The sequence below is a fragment of the Bidens hawaiensis genome, unplaced genomic scaffold, assembly GCF_021521415.1.
Source record: "Bidens hawaiensis isolate Kalapana, Puna unplaced genomic scaffold, B.hawaiensis_p1.1 tig00012335_1, whole genome shotgun sequence".
Taxonomy (NCBI): Eukaryota; Viridiplantae; Streptophyta; class Magnoliopsida; order Asterales; family Asteraceae; genus Bidens; species Bidens hawaiensis.
The window spans coordinates 90,271-110,110 of record NW_027492005.1 but is presented as its reverse complement, the minus strand read 5'-3'; the positions used below and the strand labels follow the sequence as shown (position 1 = coordinate 110,110).

Genomic DNA, 19,840 nt, shown 5'->3' with positions numbered 1-19,840 from the left:
TTGTAATATTTTTTAAATCCCCTCAAAACTTTGTACAACACCGACAAACAGTAATCTATAATATCACAACCAGACCCGTAATAACACAATCAAAACATAATACTGAAACTAAAAATGAAATAAACCATAATATAAAATCTATTCATAATCAAGTAATTAATTCCAAAACATACAAAATCTCCCAAATTTTTTTTATCAAAATGTTTAGACAAAATTAACTTATGCAAAGAAAGTTAACGTTCGTTTAATCTTTGCTGGTCATTTTATCATTTTCCCATTTCCTTTTTTATTGCTTCCTTTATTTCTATAGAAAATAAGAGAGAAAGTTAACACATACACAATTACACATATATACACGAAATGTTGAAATAAAAATATATGAATACACACATATAGATCGAGAAGGAACTGATTCAACTCATATATATTAGGTTTTGAATATCCTGCTTGAAAATTAAGTCATGGGTGTTGGAAACCTTATAAAAGATCCTACATATTCTAAACGGGTACCGGTACCCGTAACACCCATACATGTACGTACCCGAAAGTACTCGTACATAAAATCAGTAAATTTGGGTATCCGTACCCAATAAACACGTGCGGATATAGGCACGGATACAGATATTCGAGGAAAAAATCACATCCCTATATATGACAGCCGGTTGCCAATTTAAAACACCAGTAGATAGTCTTAGTAAGATACAGTTTTACCATAAAGAAGAATGAATACAAAATTAGCTTTTTTTCTTATAAAGACAGATTACTTTTTTTTCTTTTCAATTTTAAAGACATGTTCTTTTATTAATTATGCTACACTTAAATAACATTACACTACTTCATTAGGACATTCCATGGTGGTGCTTTTGATAAGAGGTAACCTTGGAATATATTATGATTAGTTGTAAAGTTGTAAAATTGACTTGGGTCGTGGTGCTACAATGTGTTCAAATTCCAAGCCCATTAGATATCTCTTCAGTGACATAGCTTTGAGGATTCCAAAGAAACAGGGGTTTAGATAAAGAAAGGATGAGTTTATCCCAACAGTATTGTCGATTACTTTGTGGATAATACTGAAGACAAGAAATGAAATAACTTTCAACAATCAGTTGGCAATTTGATAGGAGAAATCAAAGCGACTTCATACTTTGACTTGCTCATGGAGACAAGCGTTTGAAGATGGATCGGGAGAGTTAGTGAGGTCTTAATATTGAGAAAGTGATGGCATTATAAGTTGGGACGAAAATGATTTAAACACTTTATGATTTGTGTATTTCCTTTCCTTTGAATTTGTATAATTACAATAAACGTTGAAGTAAAATATGATATAATAATAAAGTTTATTGTTCATTAGTTTATAAAGTTGTCAGAACAATAACTTATCTGGAAAAGTAGAAGACAAAAAAAAATTTTAAAATCTCATTTTGGACTCACTGATCGATGCTCTCAAGTTTCAACTCAAGAAATCTACCAGTACAGTCTAAACTTTCAACATATTTTCTAACAGAGTCTAACGTAGTTATTTATTTATTTTTTGTTAATGTGGATGTTTATGTGACACAAAAACTTAACTATTTGTTGACTTAGCTGCTTATGTGGCAACTATCACCACCCTTAACTTCAACACGCCCACCTCCACACCCACCTATACCATCACCACCATCACCGCACCCACCACCACCACCGGTCCACTGTCATCTCCATCTCCAACACCATAATTACCACCCATCACCACAATCATCGTCCCGATCACCATGGCTCACCATCGGAAAGTCCCTAACGATCACCTTGAATCATCATGGAGACATGTTGGTTGCCGAGATCTGTGCTACCCCTTCACTGGCGTTCTCTGGTGTAGGAAACACCATCAGAGTTGGTCACAAGCGCTACCGTCTGGCAAGAAACATCATCATAGGTGGTTACTAAGTACATGTAATTGATAACCATAGTTACCATCACTCACCAGTGACATCAACACCATTGTTTTCACTGCTGAAAATGGAAGGCCTGCTGGAGAAGGTGGTCGATGACGCCTCATTCTCTCCCTCAATACACACACACATACATATACACCCGATTTTTTATGGTGGCGGTGTCAAATTGCAGTGACGGTAAAGATGGTTGTGGAGGTGGAGGTTGAGGTGGAGATGGTGATGGATGCCACGTAAGTAGCTATGTCAATAAATATCTAAGTTTTTGTGCCACATAAGCTGCCTAATCGGCAAAAATCTTACTGAGTTAGACTCCATTAGAGAAAAAAAAATCTCAATAGAAGAATATATATGTTGAAAGTTAGGAATGTCTTAGTGTATTTTTTATGTTGGACTTGTCAGGTTTAGTGGTGATCAGTCAACGGTTTAACTTTTTAAACCCGGTTTAATAAAATTGGTTTCATAATTATTAAACAATATGTAAGGCCCCGACACCGGTGCCTCACATTTGGGTGTTGGATTTACTCATCAACATAGTTCTAATCATCAGAGTTAATAAAAACATTCGCTGAATATAAAACTTTCACAAACATTACATATTAAATCTTAACTTGTCTTAAAACATTCCTGTTTTTCAAAACAAGAACATTTAAATATAAAACTTTATCAGTCTTCAGATGCCAGACCCTTATTCTTCTGCCATGTGTCCCCGCTCAAGCCAGCTGTCTCACTCTACTTACATGCGTGCATACTAAAAGTCAGCTACGCTGAGTGAGTTCTAGTTAATCAGGCAACATACAATTCGTTCTCATACATCTTTACACGTATCCGAAGACACGTATTAATTCTGTAACTCTGTATAATTATCCATAAGAGGAACGTCACATAATATCAAATAAGGGAATCAGTACTACTACCCGTACTGTATATGTTTTCCATAGAAAGAACAATCTGTATATATTATCCATAGAATAAACACTCTATATATTATCCATAGAAGGAACACTTTACTATCCATAGAAGGAACGCTATACTATCTATAGAAGGAACACTATACTATCCATAGAAGGAACACTATACTTTCCATAGAAGGAACACTACACTATCCATAGAAGGAACATTATACTATCCATATAAGGAACTCTATATATTATCCATATAAGGAACACTATCTATAAGTTATTATTTAATATCCATGTAAGGAGCTAATCACTTCCCTTGGCGATACGTACAATATCCAAAGATCGTTCACGTACTGACAAGCATTTCATTCTCATTCAAGTCATATATAGATAACATATAAATCATACATGGCATACACTTACCATTTAAGGTAAGTGTATTAACTATCACATCGAGTATGCACACAACCCCGAAAAACATAACAAAGAATGGGGCTAGAAACTCACCTGATTGCGGTTACGTTCACTGTTAATGGCTGTCCTTCTCTTTAGTTGTGCGCGACTAACTGTATAACAATTATACGTATCAATTAACTATCACTACTCATATCGTTCTTCTACTTTGGTTATTACCCACAACGAACGGGGGTCCGGGGGCAGCGCCCCAGGCAGCGGAGTTCTAGGGGCGGCAGCCCCTAGCAAGGTCCAAGGGGCAGAGCCCCTGGCTGGGGTCGAGCTGCCAGGTCAGCTTGGAAAAATTTTATTTACATTAACTGTCTTAACACATTTTCCATTAGGATTTTAATTTATTTTCAAATTCCTTAACTCATTCTTTATAACGAATTAAGTCTGGTTCGCTATCCGATTCGTTACCGAACTTAACTTAAGCGAACTTAAGGTTCGGCGAACTTAAGGTTCAGCGAACTTATCAAGAGGCGAAGTTAATCATTCAACGAACTTAATCCTTCAGCGAAGTTAATCAGTAAGAGAACATATAGGGCGAACTTGATTGACGAACTTGCTGCGCACGAACTTAGCTGCAACGAACTTGCTTGCAAGTGAACTTGCTTGCAGGCGAAGTTGTCGCAGCGAGCTGCTGCTGCTGCTAGGGTCTGTTTACCGATCCAAAACATGCGTTTTGCCACCCTTATTCCGCTCGTTTATGGCTCAGCTTCAGTCTCAGCCATTCCCTAGTCCGATTGCGGCCCAAACTTGACCCGTTTGTAACATAAAGCATGAAACTTTAAGGCTAAACGTTTAATACTAGGTCTAGGGTCCATGTTAAATGAGCCGCACCTATTTGCAGGTCCATTAAGTTCGTTTTTAGCATCAAGTTCACAACTTTACGTTTCATTTACACCCGATCTATTCTCGTTCTAAGTTTCACGACTAAACGTCTATAAAAACGCAAACCTTAAGGTAAAAGACATACCTTTACGTGTTCGTTTGATCTCGATTAGCTAGGTTATGAACTTGAATCTTGTATCTACCTTGTGTATTGAAGATTTATCTCTATCGGGCTCGGTTTTGGTCACGGATCTTGCTCCTACCTCTCACGGCCGTATACAAGTAGTGGTGTGTGTGTATTTTTGAGTGTGTAGAAAATAAGATGGAAAAAATGAGGATTTAGGGTTTTGGGGTGGTTTAAGGGGTATTTATATCCCTTAAGGCCCATGGACCTAAAGCCCATTACCCCTAATCCATCTTACTTAATCCAAGTCCATGATATTTTATTAATCACTAGCTAATATTATTTAACGCTCGTCAACTTAACGAAATGTTTCTTTATTTAATATTATAATATTTGGGATGTTACACAATACAAGTACGAAAGAAACAACCAAATTAAATAAATAATATTCACGAAATTATTTAAGTTTACCTCAATTAATAAATAATCGGTTGAGACAACGAGGGCTAACGAACGACGCCAGGTGACCGGACGAGATTAACGAACAACGGTGGCGGTGCACGAATGGACCAGCAACAGTGGTAGCACGGGCGGCGGCTGCGGCTGGACCTGACTGCGGCTCGGATGGGCTTGGCTGAGGCTCGACTGGGCTGCGGTTTGGCTTGCGGCTCAGCTGCGCTGCGGCTAGGTGGTCGGCGGTGGCTGGGCGGCGATGCCAAGGAGGAGCCGAGAGTGAGAGTGAGAGAGAGAGAGAGAGAGAGAGCAAAGGGTGGCTAGGGTTTTTTTTTCCTAGCTTGCCTCAACCCTAATGACATATTAACTAGTTAATATAACTAGTTAATCATGTCGGGCCACCAAGCTCATCTCAAGCCCAATCCCTTTAAAAGTCCATATCTCGTTCGTAAGTCAATGTCGGTTAACTAGTGTAAGCGGCTTATGTTCGTTACCCACGGTGTAACTCTCACGGGTCACAACCCGGTCGGCCGCGCTGAATTAAACGAGCCGGTCCATAATTCCAACAGTCTCCCACTTGGACGATCTCTGGTTAAGTTGATCAACGTTGACAGCCAGCGGCGCTCTAGCTACATATAGCTACACCCGACAGATTATGAAATTTTAAATTCATTAACCAAAAGATCTTGGAATACACTATTGCAAGATAATGAACTTATGGTAATCGTTGTCATCTATCCTTTCCGTATAAGACACCAATTGAACAATGAGACATGGATCAGATCAATCTCATATGGCATTCAATCATTATCGTTTTCGTTCTCGAGTTAAAGTGGTCCAATCAAACACACAGTAAGTTCGGGTGAGGCCTCACACTTTACCAGTTTGAATCATCGAAGGCGCCAAGATGTCTAACTGTTACATTCATGTACGAGTACAGAATCCCATCTTGATTACATACAACTCCCGCTGGACTTCAGAATATTCCCAACCAATGCCTTTATGACTGGCAGGTACGCAACATCGATTGACAATGATCAAAGAATATCATTCGGTAAACGAGAGTTCTAATATGTATCTCAGGTCTAAGGATACTAAATGAGTATACCAATATCATATACATCTTATGACTAATATCCAAGAAGATGATTTGATGCGAGTTACATCCAACGTCATTCATAATGAGGACTGTGAGTTTGGAAGTCAACTCCTTGAGTCCAAAGTCAGAATAGTCTTAATTCAGAATTGTTCCCACGAGTCTGACCGACTACGGATAATTTAGAATACAATATTCATGGATTAAACGTATTAAAATAAACACAGTTATAATATTTAATGTTTTGCATTTAACCTTTAAATCAAAAGTGAACTCAAAAGTATAAATGTTTAAATGTTCATACATCCAAATACTAAATCAAAACAAATTACTAGCTAATCTAAGACCAATAGCATCCATGTGTTGGTCATGCTTGTCCTGAGTCATCGGCTTAGTGAACGAGTCTGCTAGGTTTTGATATGTGTCTACTTTGCTTAATACGATGTCTCCTCGTTCCATTATTTCTCGAATAAGGTGCAACTTCTATAAAATATGCTTTGCTCTGTGATGAGATAGATCTGGGATCTTTGTCCTAAGCAATAGCACTTGTGTTATCACAGAACACCTCAATTGGTTTGCGAATACTTGGAACCACATCGAGATCAGCAATGAACTTCTTCATCCAAACAGCATCTGATGCAGCTATGTATTCAGACTCAGTGGTGGAATCTGCCACCACACTCTGCTTGGAGCTTTTCCAGTAAATAGCTCCTCCATTAAGAGTGAATACAAATCCTTATTGTGAGCGAGAAGCATCTCGGTCAGTCTGGAAGCTAGCATCATTATAACACCTTACAATGAGCTCTTTTTCCACTCCTCCAAACACTAAGAACATATCCATGGTCCTTTTCAAGTACCTTAGAATGTTCTTCACTGCAGTCCAATGGGTAACGCCAGGACTTTGCTGAAAATGCCCAGTCATGCTAAAAGCATACGAGACGTCACGTCTAGTGCATAACATAGCGTACATGATAGAACCAATCGCTGAAGCATATGAAATTGCTTGCATGTCCTTATTTCAATGTCCGTTGTTAACTTGCTGGAGATTGCGATTTGTTCAACACGGTTCCTTTAGCAATGGGAACAGATCCTTTCTTGGAGTTATCCATTGAGAAGCGTTCCATGACTTTATATATGTACTTTGACTTAGCCCTAGAATCCGCTTAGACCTATCTTGGTTAATCTTGATTCCCAAAATATAAGAAACTTCACCAAGATCTTTCATTGCGAAACAAGATCCCAACTAGTGCTTAACTTCCTTAAGCATAGGCATGTTGTTTCCAATTATCTGTATATCATCCACATACAAGATGAGGAATGATATAGTGCTCCTACTAGCCTTTCGGTAAAAACAAAGCTCATCTTCATTTTTTATTAAACCAAAGTCTTTGATTTTCTCATCAAAATATAGACTCCAGCTGCGAGATGCTTGTTTGAGTCCATAAATGGGCTTATTCAGTTTGCACACCCTATTAGGATATTTAGGATCGACAAAACCTTTAGGCTGAACCATATAGTCATCTTCCAAAAGGTGTCCATTAAGAAAAGAGGTTTTGACATCCATCTATCATATCTCGTAGTTATAATATGCGGCTATGGCAAGTAATATCCTTATTGACTTATTCATAGCAACGGGCGAGAAGGTTTCATCATAGTCAATACCCTGAGTTTGAGTAAAACCTTTCGCGACTAGTCGTGCTTTATAGGTTTGTACATTTCCATGCATGTCGGTTTTTCTTTTGAAAATCCACTTGCTCCCTAGTGCCCGACCTTCGCGCGGGGGGGGGGGGGGGACTCAACCAAGTTCCAGACTTGATTGTCATGCATAGATTGCATCTCGGTGTTCATGGCTTCTTGCCATTTCTCAGATTCTGGATCTAAGACGGCAGACTTGTAATAAGTAGGTTCGTCATTTGACTCAACTACTAATAAGACTTCGGGACCATCTAGATGCCATAGGTATTTAGAATTTGGTACAAGAGTCCTACTACTTCTGCGAACACTCGTGTTTATGTCTGATGTATCAACAACAACATCTTGTTGATCAGACTCTCCAACTTCCTCGGCGGTTATTTGTGGTTCTTGAATTTCTTCAAGATCGACAATATTATTTCCAGTTCCTCGATCGAGAATTTCTTTCTCGAGGAAGTGGCCCTTCCTTTTGATAGAAATCAAATTTGTATCACGGGTGGAAGAAATAATATCCGCTTTGGTTATAGCACTCGACGAAAACAACTTTTACGCCATGGGGATCGAGTTTGTCAAAAGAATCATTAGTGACATATGCATCGCATCCCCATACTATTAGGAAAGACAAATTGGGCTTTCACCCATGCTATATCTCATATGGGGTTTTTCTTACCTTTTTAGTTGGAGATAGATTGACAATGCGGGCGGCGGTCTTAAGGGCAAACCTCCAAAAGGAGTGGGGCAAGTTTGTTCTACAACATCAATCGGTCCATGTTTAGAAAGGTTCGATTTCTCCTCTCGCTCACGTCATTATGTTGGGGTGTGCCAAGTGTAGTGAGCTGTGAAACAATTCCACGCTCTTTTAGATGATTGATGAACTCTGAGCTGAGATCTCTCCACCTCGATCTGATCGAAGCATTTTAATTGTTTTTCCGAGTTGGTTTTCCACTTCGTTTTGAAACTCTTTGAACTTTTCAAAAGTTTCATGTTTGTGTTTCATAAGATACACATAAACATATCGACTATAATCGTCAATAAAAGAAACGAAGTATCTTTCATGGTTTCTAGACATAGTTCTGAAAGAGCCGCATACATCAATATGTATAAGTCCTAACATATCCCTTGCTCGTTCACTTTTATGAGTGAATGAGTCCTTAGCGAGTTTACCAGCTAAACAAGACTCACAGTCGTCAAAAGAGTCGGGTCCTATGGATTCAAGAATCCCTTCGGGTTGGAGTCTTTTAAATCGTGCCTTGCTTATGTGACCAAGTCGGCAATGCATTATTGTTAATTTGAACATCAATCTCATAAATACCATTTCGAGGTTTAGCCTCAAAATAAAAGATATCATTCAAGTAGGCAGAAATAGCAATACCATTAAAAGTGTACTTAAATTCTTGTTTAAAAAGTAAAGAAACTGAAATAATGTTTCTTGTCAAACCAGGTGCAAATAAATAGTTATTCAAAGTAACTACAAAACCAGACGGACAAGTAAAATGATATGTGTCAGATGCAAGAACTGGGACTCTCTTCCTATCACCAACGATGAGTTCTATGCTGCCTTGTTTCAGCTTCCTCCAGTTTTCAGGTTCCTGCAAGACATTAACGACGCGGTAACCACATCCAGTATCAAATACCCATGTGTTGCTAGAAACAGTGAAAAGTTCAGTAACGTATATGGAAATACCTTTAGAGGAGCCTTCACCATTGGCCCTTTTCTTTGATAGCTCAGCTAGATGCTCGGGGCAGTTACGCATCCAGTGCCCAATCTTGTTGCATTTGTAGCATTGGCGCTCCTCTGGAGGCGGTGGTGGTACCTTTGCAACAACCTGGTTAGTGTTGGTGGCATGCTTGGCAGCAACAATAACTTTCTTCTTGTCGTTACTGTTATAACCCCGGTTCTTAGGTTTAGGCTTCTTGACACAAGTAGATCAAATCATCAGAACTTGATTAGTTTTTGTTGGAATATTCATCTCAGCTGTCTTGAGCATACCATGAAGTTCCGGCACTGTCTTCACCCAGGCATTCATATTGAAATTCATTATGAACTGGTCGTAAGAGCTGGGGAGAGAGTTCAAGAAGAAGCCCATTGCCATTTCATCTGACAGGGGATAATCAAGTTTCTTTATTTGGTCAATGTACCCTTTCATCTTAACGACATGTGCACTAACAGGGGATCCCTGTTTCATTTTGCAGCTAATAAGTGGTTTCATGGTGTCGAAACGTTCTTGACGGGCTTGTTTCTGGAACATGCCCTTGAGTTGTTCAAGCATCTTATAGGCACCAAAATCTTCCAAGCCTTTAGCAAGCTCAGATCACATGGTGGCTAGCATAATGCAAGAGACTTCAGTAGAGTCGTCATTATGCTTCTCAAGAACCTTTCTGGCAGCAGTTGTATTTTTTTCAGGCTCGGTTGGAACTGGTCCGAGAGCATATAGCTTCTTTGCCATTTTGAGAACAAGTCCCAAATTGCGGTGTCATTCAAGAAAGTTTGTGCCATTCAGTTTTTCTTACTCAAGAATAGTTTTTTAGGGTGAATGAGGAGTTATTATCAGTTGACATTTGATAAATAAGCAAAAATAATTTAATTAGTATTTTCGAGGTTTTAATCCTATTATTAATGACCCAATTAACATTAATAAAATAGGAACTTGAGAATCTGGTTTCCAGTTAGTAATGACAGTTGTAGCACACAACATTAGTAAGTGGTTAGGAAGACTGACAACGATTGCCAATTGTGAATATAGCACAACTCTTGGTTATGAGGCCTATAAAGACAACAATTGCCTAAGTTGATACGTTTAGCCTCATATATGCCCACTTTAGTCTTCAAACAGTTGTAGCACGTAAAAGAAGAGTAAAGTAATAGTCGCCCTAGTATAATCACTTGTGAAAGGGCCGGATGTGTCAACGAAACACTTTCACCTTGAAGGGATATGCTAGAAAACAAGTGCGGTGTTGTAGCTCCAAACACTTAAAATTTCGCAGTATGCCTCAAGTGTGTCTTATAGTAGGATGGCATAGACTATTGATTCTAAAATTGTGATTAAGAATTTACCGAATAGAGTAAAAGTCCAGTTTTACTGTATTAATAGGGACAACTTGATGAACCCTTTCATCTCTCAGAAAAATTTAGTTTTAAATAACCTATTAAGACTAAGTTTGTCGCGAAATGACTAACCAATTTTAAGTTAATAGAAAAAAAAACTATTAATAAAGCAAGCAACCACAATAGCAAACAGGACTATGTAAATCTTAAATGACCAATTAAAGCTGATTGGTCTTGCTAGAGCCTATTAGCAAGACCAATCGGGTCAAGTGGTCACAACACAAAACAACCACACTGATGGACTCTCGGTGCATCCCATCATATTGTTTAACTCCCACTGACTTCAAGAACTTCATGAGCTCGTCCTCAGTTTTCCTTCAGGTCTTCTTTATTACAGTATTATAAAATACATAAAATGAAAAACCAAACTCTATCTACTACAAATTTAAACCATCAAAGTGGCCAAAAACCATAAAATAAAACCGAAAGATTAAATACCACTTTGAACCATCCATATGGCCAAAATCAAAAACCAAACACACAATGGTCGGGCCAGATTTACATATTCAATAAAAATAAAATCGGACAATATTTTGGTCAAATAAAATAAACAAAACTTTGACCAAACCAAGAATGCCCTAGAAAATTATCTAAATTAAAAACTTCAACTAGCTTGAAGTTTATGTTGTAGATTCGGTGAAAAGACCGGATTCGACTCGTATGTTGTAACCAAGGCTCTGATACCACTGTCGGGTTCAGTGGTGATCAGTCAACGGTTTAACTTTTAAACCCGGTTTAATAAAACTGGTTTCATAATTATTAGTCATATTAATAAATGAATACCAGCGGAATACAAAAACGAGTAATCATCACTTTAGGAATCGTACAGGATCCGGTTACAAATAATACAAGTACGAAACGAAACAACCAAAGTAAATAAATAATATTCACGACATTATTTAAGTTTACCTCGGTTAATAAATAACCGGTTGAGACACCGAGGGCTAACGAACAACGCTAGGTGACCGAACGAGATAAAGGAGCAACGGTGACGGTGCACGAATGGACCGGCAATGGTGGTAGCACAGGCGGCGGTTGCGGCTCGGCTGGGCTTGGCTGCGGCTCGACTGGGTTGCAGCTTGGCCTGCGGCTCAGCTGTGCTGCAGCTAGGTGGGCGGCGGTGCCAAGGAGGAGCCGAGAGTGAGAGAGAGAGAGAGAGAGAGAGAGAGAGAGCAAAGGGTGGCTAGGGGTTTTTTTTTCTAGCTTGTCTCAACCCTGATGACATATTAACTAGTTAATCATGTCGGGCCACCAAACCCATCTCAAGCTCAATCCCCTTAAAAGTCCATATCTCGTTCGTAAGTCAATGTCGGGTAACCAGTGTAAGCGGCTTATGTTCGTTACCCACGGTGTAACTCTCACGGGTCACAACCCGGTCGGCCGTGTTGACTTAACCGAGCCGGTCCATAATTCCAACAGGACTTAGCGTAAGCTAAAAAGTCATAGTTAATATTATTAAAATCAAATATCCCACCAAATAGAAAGAGAATTAGGTCAATTAGCAATTTGTGGAAAGTAATTATATTTAGGTGGGAATCATCTAAAGATAACACGTTTTATCAAGTATTATGCATATCTCCAAGTTAATCACTTTGTCATCAAAGCATTTGGACTTTTTGTATGGTATAAAAGCTCTTTCTAAATGTTTGAAAGGTGAAGCAAGAGAATTGGTCTACTGGTCAAGTCTAGTTTGATAAGACTTACAAGGGCTTGGTTTTGATTTAGTTCCTGAAATTAATAATTTCATGTTCTGACTAACTTGTTTTTAATAATTATATGAGTAAATTATAATTATTGATAGGATTTCAAATTGCCTTTAAATTGATGATATTGAGGGTTGAACTCCCTACCTCTCACTAGTAAAGTAAGTGCTCAAAAAAATAATTTGCGAGCTAGAAATAAAATAAAAGGGTGATTGGTTGCTAGTTACAACCAAACAACAAAACCTCTTTAACCGGTCCGCTTGTTTAATTGGATTTGGTTCTCGGTTGTAATGTAAGTTTCACATAAAAATTTCTATTTTTTAAGCTTGTGGAGTATATATTTACGTGCATGGGCTTGGTAAGCCAAATGTGGGTAAGGTTCTCATCTTCGCGAGCTACTAGAGATTGGGTTGTAAAAAAGCTCGATCGAGCCGAGGTAAAGCAAGTTCGAGCTCGAGTCTAAAACTAAGCTCGTTTAATTAACGAACCCAAATTTTACTTATCGAGCTCGAGTCGGCTCGCGAGCCTAAACGAATATGTCACTAATATGATTTTTTTATTATATATTATATATATTTAATAACTGTCAAGTAATCTATATTATATTATGAAAAAATACTAAATAATATATGTTGTATATAAAATCATAATTGAAAAAAATACATATATAAAATAAATATAAGAATAAGAAATTGTAAATGAGCCGAGCTCGAGCTACAGAAACGACTCACGAGCCAAGCTTGAGCTTTAGAAATAAAGAAGATAGAGATTGAAATGAGCCGAGCTTGAGCTCCGTATAAGTTAAACGAGCCGAGCTCAAAGCTCGGAACACCTACTTGTAAGGGGCCCTCCCATTTTTTAAGTATACTCGTTTTGGGCGGTGTGGAAAGAGCGTATTAAACCTACACCTTTCCAATTATATTTTTTTTCTAGTTTTTTTTGGTCAATCACACGTCGACAAGTGTCTTTTAAAACATCACTTTTTTTATGACGTGCTTATTTTTATCTGCGTTTCGATATAGATTTCTTTCAAATCAGACTTGCGTATGAAAATGTACAAGTCATATATGCACTTATATACACAGCTAGGGGTGTTCATTGGGTCAACCCAATCGGGTTTCGGGTTAATCGGATCGGGTTAGTCGGGTTTTTCTTAAAAAATATCTAACCCGGCCCTATTAAGGTTCGGTTTGGTCGGGTTTCGGGTTTGTCGAGTCGGGTTAGTCGGGGTTAATCGGGTTGACCATGTTACTTTATAATTTTAAGTTGAAATTTATGCTTGTAACTCGTAGGTTGCAAATTTTTTCATTTCACTCAATTTTTAATTTCTTTTACAAGTAATTATCTTAACATTACATATAGGCTTGTAAACGAACAGGACGGACATGAACAAAGACATGCTCATGTTCGTTTGTTTAACTTTACACGAATACGATCACGAACAATTAATCGAACAAATATTTGTGTTCATGTTTGTTAGTTAAAAATTAACATGTTCGTGTTTTTTTATGATCGTTCATTTAAAATCTAAACAAACATTTCACGAACATAAATGAACACAATTAAACAAAGACAAACAAACATGAATGAACATGTACATACATTAACGAAAAGAAACATACATAAACGAACACAGATGAACGCATTTAAATGAACACAAATAAACAAATATAAACATATTATGATGATATAATTTATAAATGAAAATAAGATTTAATAATTTTCTATTAATATGTAAACGAACATGAAAGAACGTAAATAAACTTAAATGAACAATCATAAACGAGTGTTCACGAACATAGATGAACTAGTGAAACATTTGTTCATGTTCATACGTTTATTTTTAAAAAAATTTCAGTCAACGGTTCATGAGTAAACAAAATAATTAACTCCTCTACAAAACTTTCAGTGTTTACCTTTTAGTGCTTATTTCACATTTTCATCACATTTTCATTATTGTATTTGAAGTAAAGTATCATCAGTTCATCACTAATCGGGTTATTCGGGTTAACCCAAAACCCGATTTTTTTTTCAAAAATGAACCCGCAAACGGACCTTATTAATACTTTTTGATTATTTTTTGACCTTATTTAACCCGACCTTAATTAGTTTATTCGGGTTCGAGTCAGGTTATAGTTGTGTACATATCCGACGTTAGTTTTATCCACAACTCAATGCCGAAGAGGTGCATGGTGGGTTTACGTAAAGGTTTTAATTTTATTTAATAATGCTTTGAGGAAGTTAATTTTTATGGTTGTTTAGCACGCGAGTACGCCACAACATGCACGGGTTTAATACTAGTTACTAATGACCGTACTATAGTTATTATAATTTGACTTTTATTTTTTTAAATTAGTTTATTTATTTCATTTTTAGTGCTACGGAAATTCACGGACTAAGAAGATTCCGAGTAACTCGTCTGATTCTCCATCTCTATCTCCGAAAGTTAGATATTTATACATAATGATACTCTAAATATAGAAATTCACTCATCTCTGTAAGTGTCGATGAGTATTTAAGAATGAGGAAAACACTAATACGATAAGTGTTTATGAGTAAGATATAATATATGAATAACAAAGTGGAGTTTCTACTACGAATGTATTGGTTTTCTCAGAAATTCTCGTGTCACTATAATCGTCATTTTCACCACCACAATCCGCTAACCACATACTACCACTATAGGCAAGTTTCGAACTTGCACGGGTAAATCCAAGGGATTTATAGTGATGTTTGATAGTCACTCTGACACTTACAAATTATGTTATTAAACTACTAAACATAGTCTATATATTGATTTCCTAAGAATGCTAAAAACCTTAATTAAATAATAAATATCTGCACTTGGCCGACAAAGTTGAGGGGTAACCCGGCTACCCCTCAAACCTCCTAAATCTGCCCTTGACTATAGGCATCATCCTACGGAAATCCTCCACTACCCATACACCACCATTATGACCATCGTCAACACCACCATCCACGACTAGAAAAACACAAACCCGTTTCTTTCTAAAAACGTGCACCATGATGCATAAAATCTAAATCCATTAATTCATCTACAAACACGGAAGTACGCTAGCTCTCTATGAACGCACAACTCCCGTTGAAAATTATAAACACCATAAACACCTAAAAACGCCTAAATCAAACACAAACAACCGAAAACGATGCCCAAATCAAGCACCATCACACACAACATAACAATTTGAAACCCTAGTTTGTGAATGTTAAGTGTTGCATAGTTCAGGGGTTAGAATGTCACTAACTGTAAGTTAAAGGTCTTGAACTGCAACTTCAAAAATATATCATTAAAAACAAAGAACAAAAGTACAAAACCTTTGCTTTTGGTAGGCCTATTTACTTTCTAACACACCATAGAATTTGGTCATATGAATTCAAACTCACAAGTCAAAACAAAAATGTCTAGTGAAAAAAACATTAGGTTCATATATATTTATCTACATAGAAAATGAAAACCATCATTATAAGTTATAGCTCTACATTAAAGAAAAATAAATTTAAAAACCATATCCGAAAACCGACACTTACGAATTTTACAGCTTGGCGAACGAAGGCAGACCTTTACCCTAAAAACAAAACAATTAATTTTATCTATATTTATCAAATATGAATTAAGGAAGTATCATTTTATGACCTTTACCTTAAGTTTGTAGTAAATCTTTTGGCAAAAAGAAATTGGTGTTATTTTGTGCAAGCACGTTAACAGAAAAAACGTCACGTAGGTAGCTTATGAGCATGATCTTCTTCAGCTTGTTTTGAGGGCGACGGTTGAGAGTCAACATTAGTCAAACTCTTATGATTTTCAAACGTTTCAGCTTGAGAGGCTAAGTACTCGAGTGCCACAACAATATCACCAATCAAGGGCCGGAAATTTGCTTGCTCTTGAAGACACATTGCAGTTACTGCGACAACATGGTGCACTGAACGCATGGAGAATCGACCTTGCAGCATGGGGTCCACCAGCTGAACAAACTTCTTACGGTCTTTTAAGAAGGGACGCGACTGCATATATTTAATAATATTAATATTCAAAGCAAAACGCAATTTGTACAACAAAGATAAATGTACTTAAGAGGCAGCAAATTTGACCCGTTTACTAAATTGGGTCGGTTTGGGTTGTGTTTGATCACAAATAGTTCATTTAAAAGATTCAGATTATTATTGAAAACATATGGTTTGTGTATTCATAACTGAAGCATTGATTATTTATCATACAGAGATAAATTGGTAAACATGGGAGGGCCAATAACTATTACTTAGGCTTGTAAACGAACTGAACGAACACGAACAGAGTACGTTCGTGACTTCGTGATCATTCGTATAACTTTAATCAAACAAGCAATCGAACACGAACAATAAACCAAATGGGATTTTCTTGTTCTTGTACATTCGTTAAGAGAATGAACATGTCCTGGTACGTTTATATTCATTCATTAACAGTTAAATTAGCATACTACATAGATGAACGAACGTAACGAGCTAAAACAGTTAAAAAAGTATGTGAAGACCAATGTTATGGACCTAAAAGGTTATTAAAAATAACTAGACTAAGTTGTAATGGGCCAAAAAATTTCAATGATAATATTAACGAACATAAACAAATTTAAACGAATGAACGTAAACGAACGTCCAAGAGACATGTGTCCATGTTCATTCGTTTAATTGAATGAACAAAAGTTTTTGTTCATGTTCATTCACTTATTAGTTTAATTAAATTTGTTTAACTGAATGAACTATTACTAATTAATAGTGGTGTGCATGAAACTGAAAATTCTGATTCGTAACCGAAAAAACCTAACCCAAACAAAAGCCGACGGTTTGGTTTTTTGTAAAAACTGAACTTTCGGTTCGGTTTCGGGTTTGCGTGTAAAACCAAAAAAACGAACCGAATTTATTCAAAGCAAATTAGGCACAGTTTTAGGCCCAAATTCATAACTTTAGGTCTTTTTTAGCCCAAATATTTCAAGCCCAGACTGTAAAACCAAAAAAACTGAAACTATAGCGAACCCAAATCGAAAACCAAAATAAGTGAAACCGAAAAGACCAAAACCAACCCATGCACACCCTACTAATAAAAGTACTAATCTTTAAAAGTCAAAAATTCAACTCACCCAAACTACTAAATTCTGCTCTCCGGGTTTCTTTGTCGTATCAATGGCTCTACGTCCGGTAATAAGCTCCAACATAACGACACCAAAGCTATAAATATCCGACTTTGTAGTTAACTTCCCGCTCATAGCATAATCAGGAGCACAATAACCATAAGTACCCATAACTCGAGTCGACACGTGCGTATTATCACCAACCGGGCCCAATTTAGCCAGCCCAAAATCTGAAAGCTTGGGCTTAAAGTCATGATCCAATAATATGTTTGACGATTTTAAATCACGGTAAATTACAGGCGGATTTGCTTTGCAATGGAGATACTCGAGCACACGGGCTGCACCAACAGCAATCTTTAACCGAGTATACCAATCCAGTGGCTCCTGGTCAGGCTCTAGATCTGAAAATAGAAATTATATTATGTGTTAAAGTTGTTCAACTAAGTTAAACTTTTTGTGAAAAAAATAAGAATCATGTGAAGTCACAAGAATCATATTCATTTCTTGAAGTATTAACATGATACAAAAGAAAATATAAGAAATTATATTATCTGCTTATTTTCGGTCCAAGTGTGTTGTAATTTCCAGCTGTCACTTAACTACTATTTAGTAGACTTTATAAATTTTTCCGGTCAAAAGCGGGCAATAAGAAGAAAAAGAACAAGAATAGTGGAGAAAGATAGTAGCTTTTTATCTTTCTTGCTAAATCCCTATCTTTTTAAACTAAGTATTAAGATCATAGCTTATAAAACAGCAAGCACATTTCAAATTACAGACAATAATAACAAATGCATCAAAAGATTAAAGCCCAAAATCAACACCAAAGCATAGAAATTTCAAAAAAAAAAATTAGAGGCACAGGTTCTGTGTTAAATTGTTAATAATTCACATATAACAAGCATTATTATAATTCTGAAACCAAAATGTGTACCATTAGTATAATATCAAAGGCACAAATATATCATTAAAACATACCAAAAAGATGATTTTCAAGGCTACCGAGTGGCATGTACTCATAAACCAACAATCTCTGATCTCCATCAGTACAATAACCGATCAAAGTAACAAGATTCGAATGGCGCAAAAGACTCAGCATTAACACCTCAACAATAAACTCCTGGTTCCCTTGAAGACCATTAAGGTTCAACTGCTTTACCGCAACCACCTGCCCATCAAAACTCAACCATTAACCCCAAAATCCAACACTATAATCACTTAACAAAAACACGATATCAACTTACTTTCCCGGATTCCAACCGCCCCTTGAACACACTCCCGAACCCACCCTCACCAATCAAATTAGTATCCTTAAAGTTCTGTGTCGCAACCGCAAGCTCACGAAACGTGAAACTATGAGCAACATTAGCCCTATGACTACTAAACCTTTTCTCCCTCATGGAACCATCATCATTCACCTTCTTATCTACACACCAACATTATTCAATTTCAATAAATAAATCCAAAAATCAATACAAAATAGCAGGGGTGTGCATGAAACCGAAAAAACCCGAACCTATAAATTTTCAATTTTTATTTAAAGTAATGCATAACGAATTTAACAAATATATAAATATTTTAGCCCAAATGTATAATAATCAATCAGCTATTTCAACCCAAAATTCTCAATCTCAAATGCCAAAAGCGAAAAAACCGAATCCCAACCGAACCCAAACCGAGAAACTAAAACCGAACGGTTTTCAAAACTCCAACCAAGTTTCGGTTTTTCATTCGGTTTTCTCCTAAACCAAACCGTGCACACCCCTACAAAAAGAAAAAAACAACATAAACATATTATCAAACCTGCAACTCCATTTGAATCGATATCACCATCGAAATTTTTAACATCTTTTGAGCAACATTTTATGCAAGAAAACCACTTCTTCATCTTCAACACAAACCCACTTCAAAATTTACATATAACAAATTATAAACCCTAATTACCCAAAAATTAAAAAAGTACTAAAATTTTTTAAAAAAAATAATTTTTTTTTCATATAACACGACAATTAACAAATCAACACGGAATTGACAAAACCCATCAATAACCCAACAAAATTACGACTAAATTGAAGCTAATTTATCAAATTGCAAGCACAAAAGTACAAGAATTGGAGAATAAACAAAATGGGTAGAGAAAAAAACAAAAAATTGAATTGAATAAATTAAAGGGAGTATGAATGTGGTGAATTGGGGTTAGAATTTAAGTGTGACAGATGACGTATCAAATCCGTCGTAATAAATGGGTGCCTGTGTATTCATACTATATTTGACACGGATTAATGCTTAAGTGGATATATTTTGTGACTCGGTTATGATTCTGCTTCTTTATATAGACCTTCTCAATCAATGTAGGTTCGGAATATTCGGTTTCAAACGGATTGAATTTTTTAAAACCGGATTAGGTTTTTGGTTCGGGTTTTGGGTTT

The 19,840-nt window shown here is 36.7% G+C and overlaps 1 protein-coding gene across 2 annotated transcripts; it reads right to left on the bottom strand.

Annotated features, from left to right (window-relative positions):
- Positions 1–15,720: 15,720 nt before the first annotated feature.
- On the bottom strand, positions 15,721–19,555 carry LOC143540796 (putative serine/threonine-protein kinase PBL21). Of its 2 annotated transcripts, none has more exons than XM_077033774.1 (6): positions 19,215–19,555; positions 18,656–18,837; positions 18,390–18,579; positions 17,424–17,815; positions 15,947–16,314; positions 15,721–15,871 (listed from the first exon to the last, which is right to left on the bottom strand). In XM_077033774.1, exons 1-5 carry the CDS (start codon positions 19,297–19,299, stop codon positions 16,027–16,029), a joined length of 1,137 nt encoding a protein of 378 aa, XP_076889889.1. In that variant the 5' UTR covers positions 19,300–19,555; the 3' UTR covers positions 15,721–15,871; positions 15,947–16,026. The 2 variants fall into 2 exon arrangements, with proteins under 2 accessions (XP_076889889.1, XP_076889890.1); XM_077033775.1 differs by having other exon boundaries at positions 15,721–15,878; positions 15,953–16,314.
- Between the last annotated feature and the right edge of the window lie 285 nt (positions 19,556–19,840).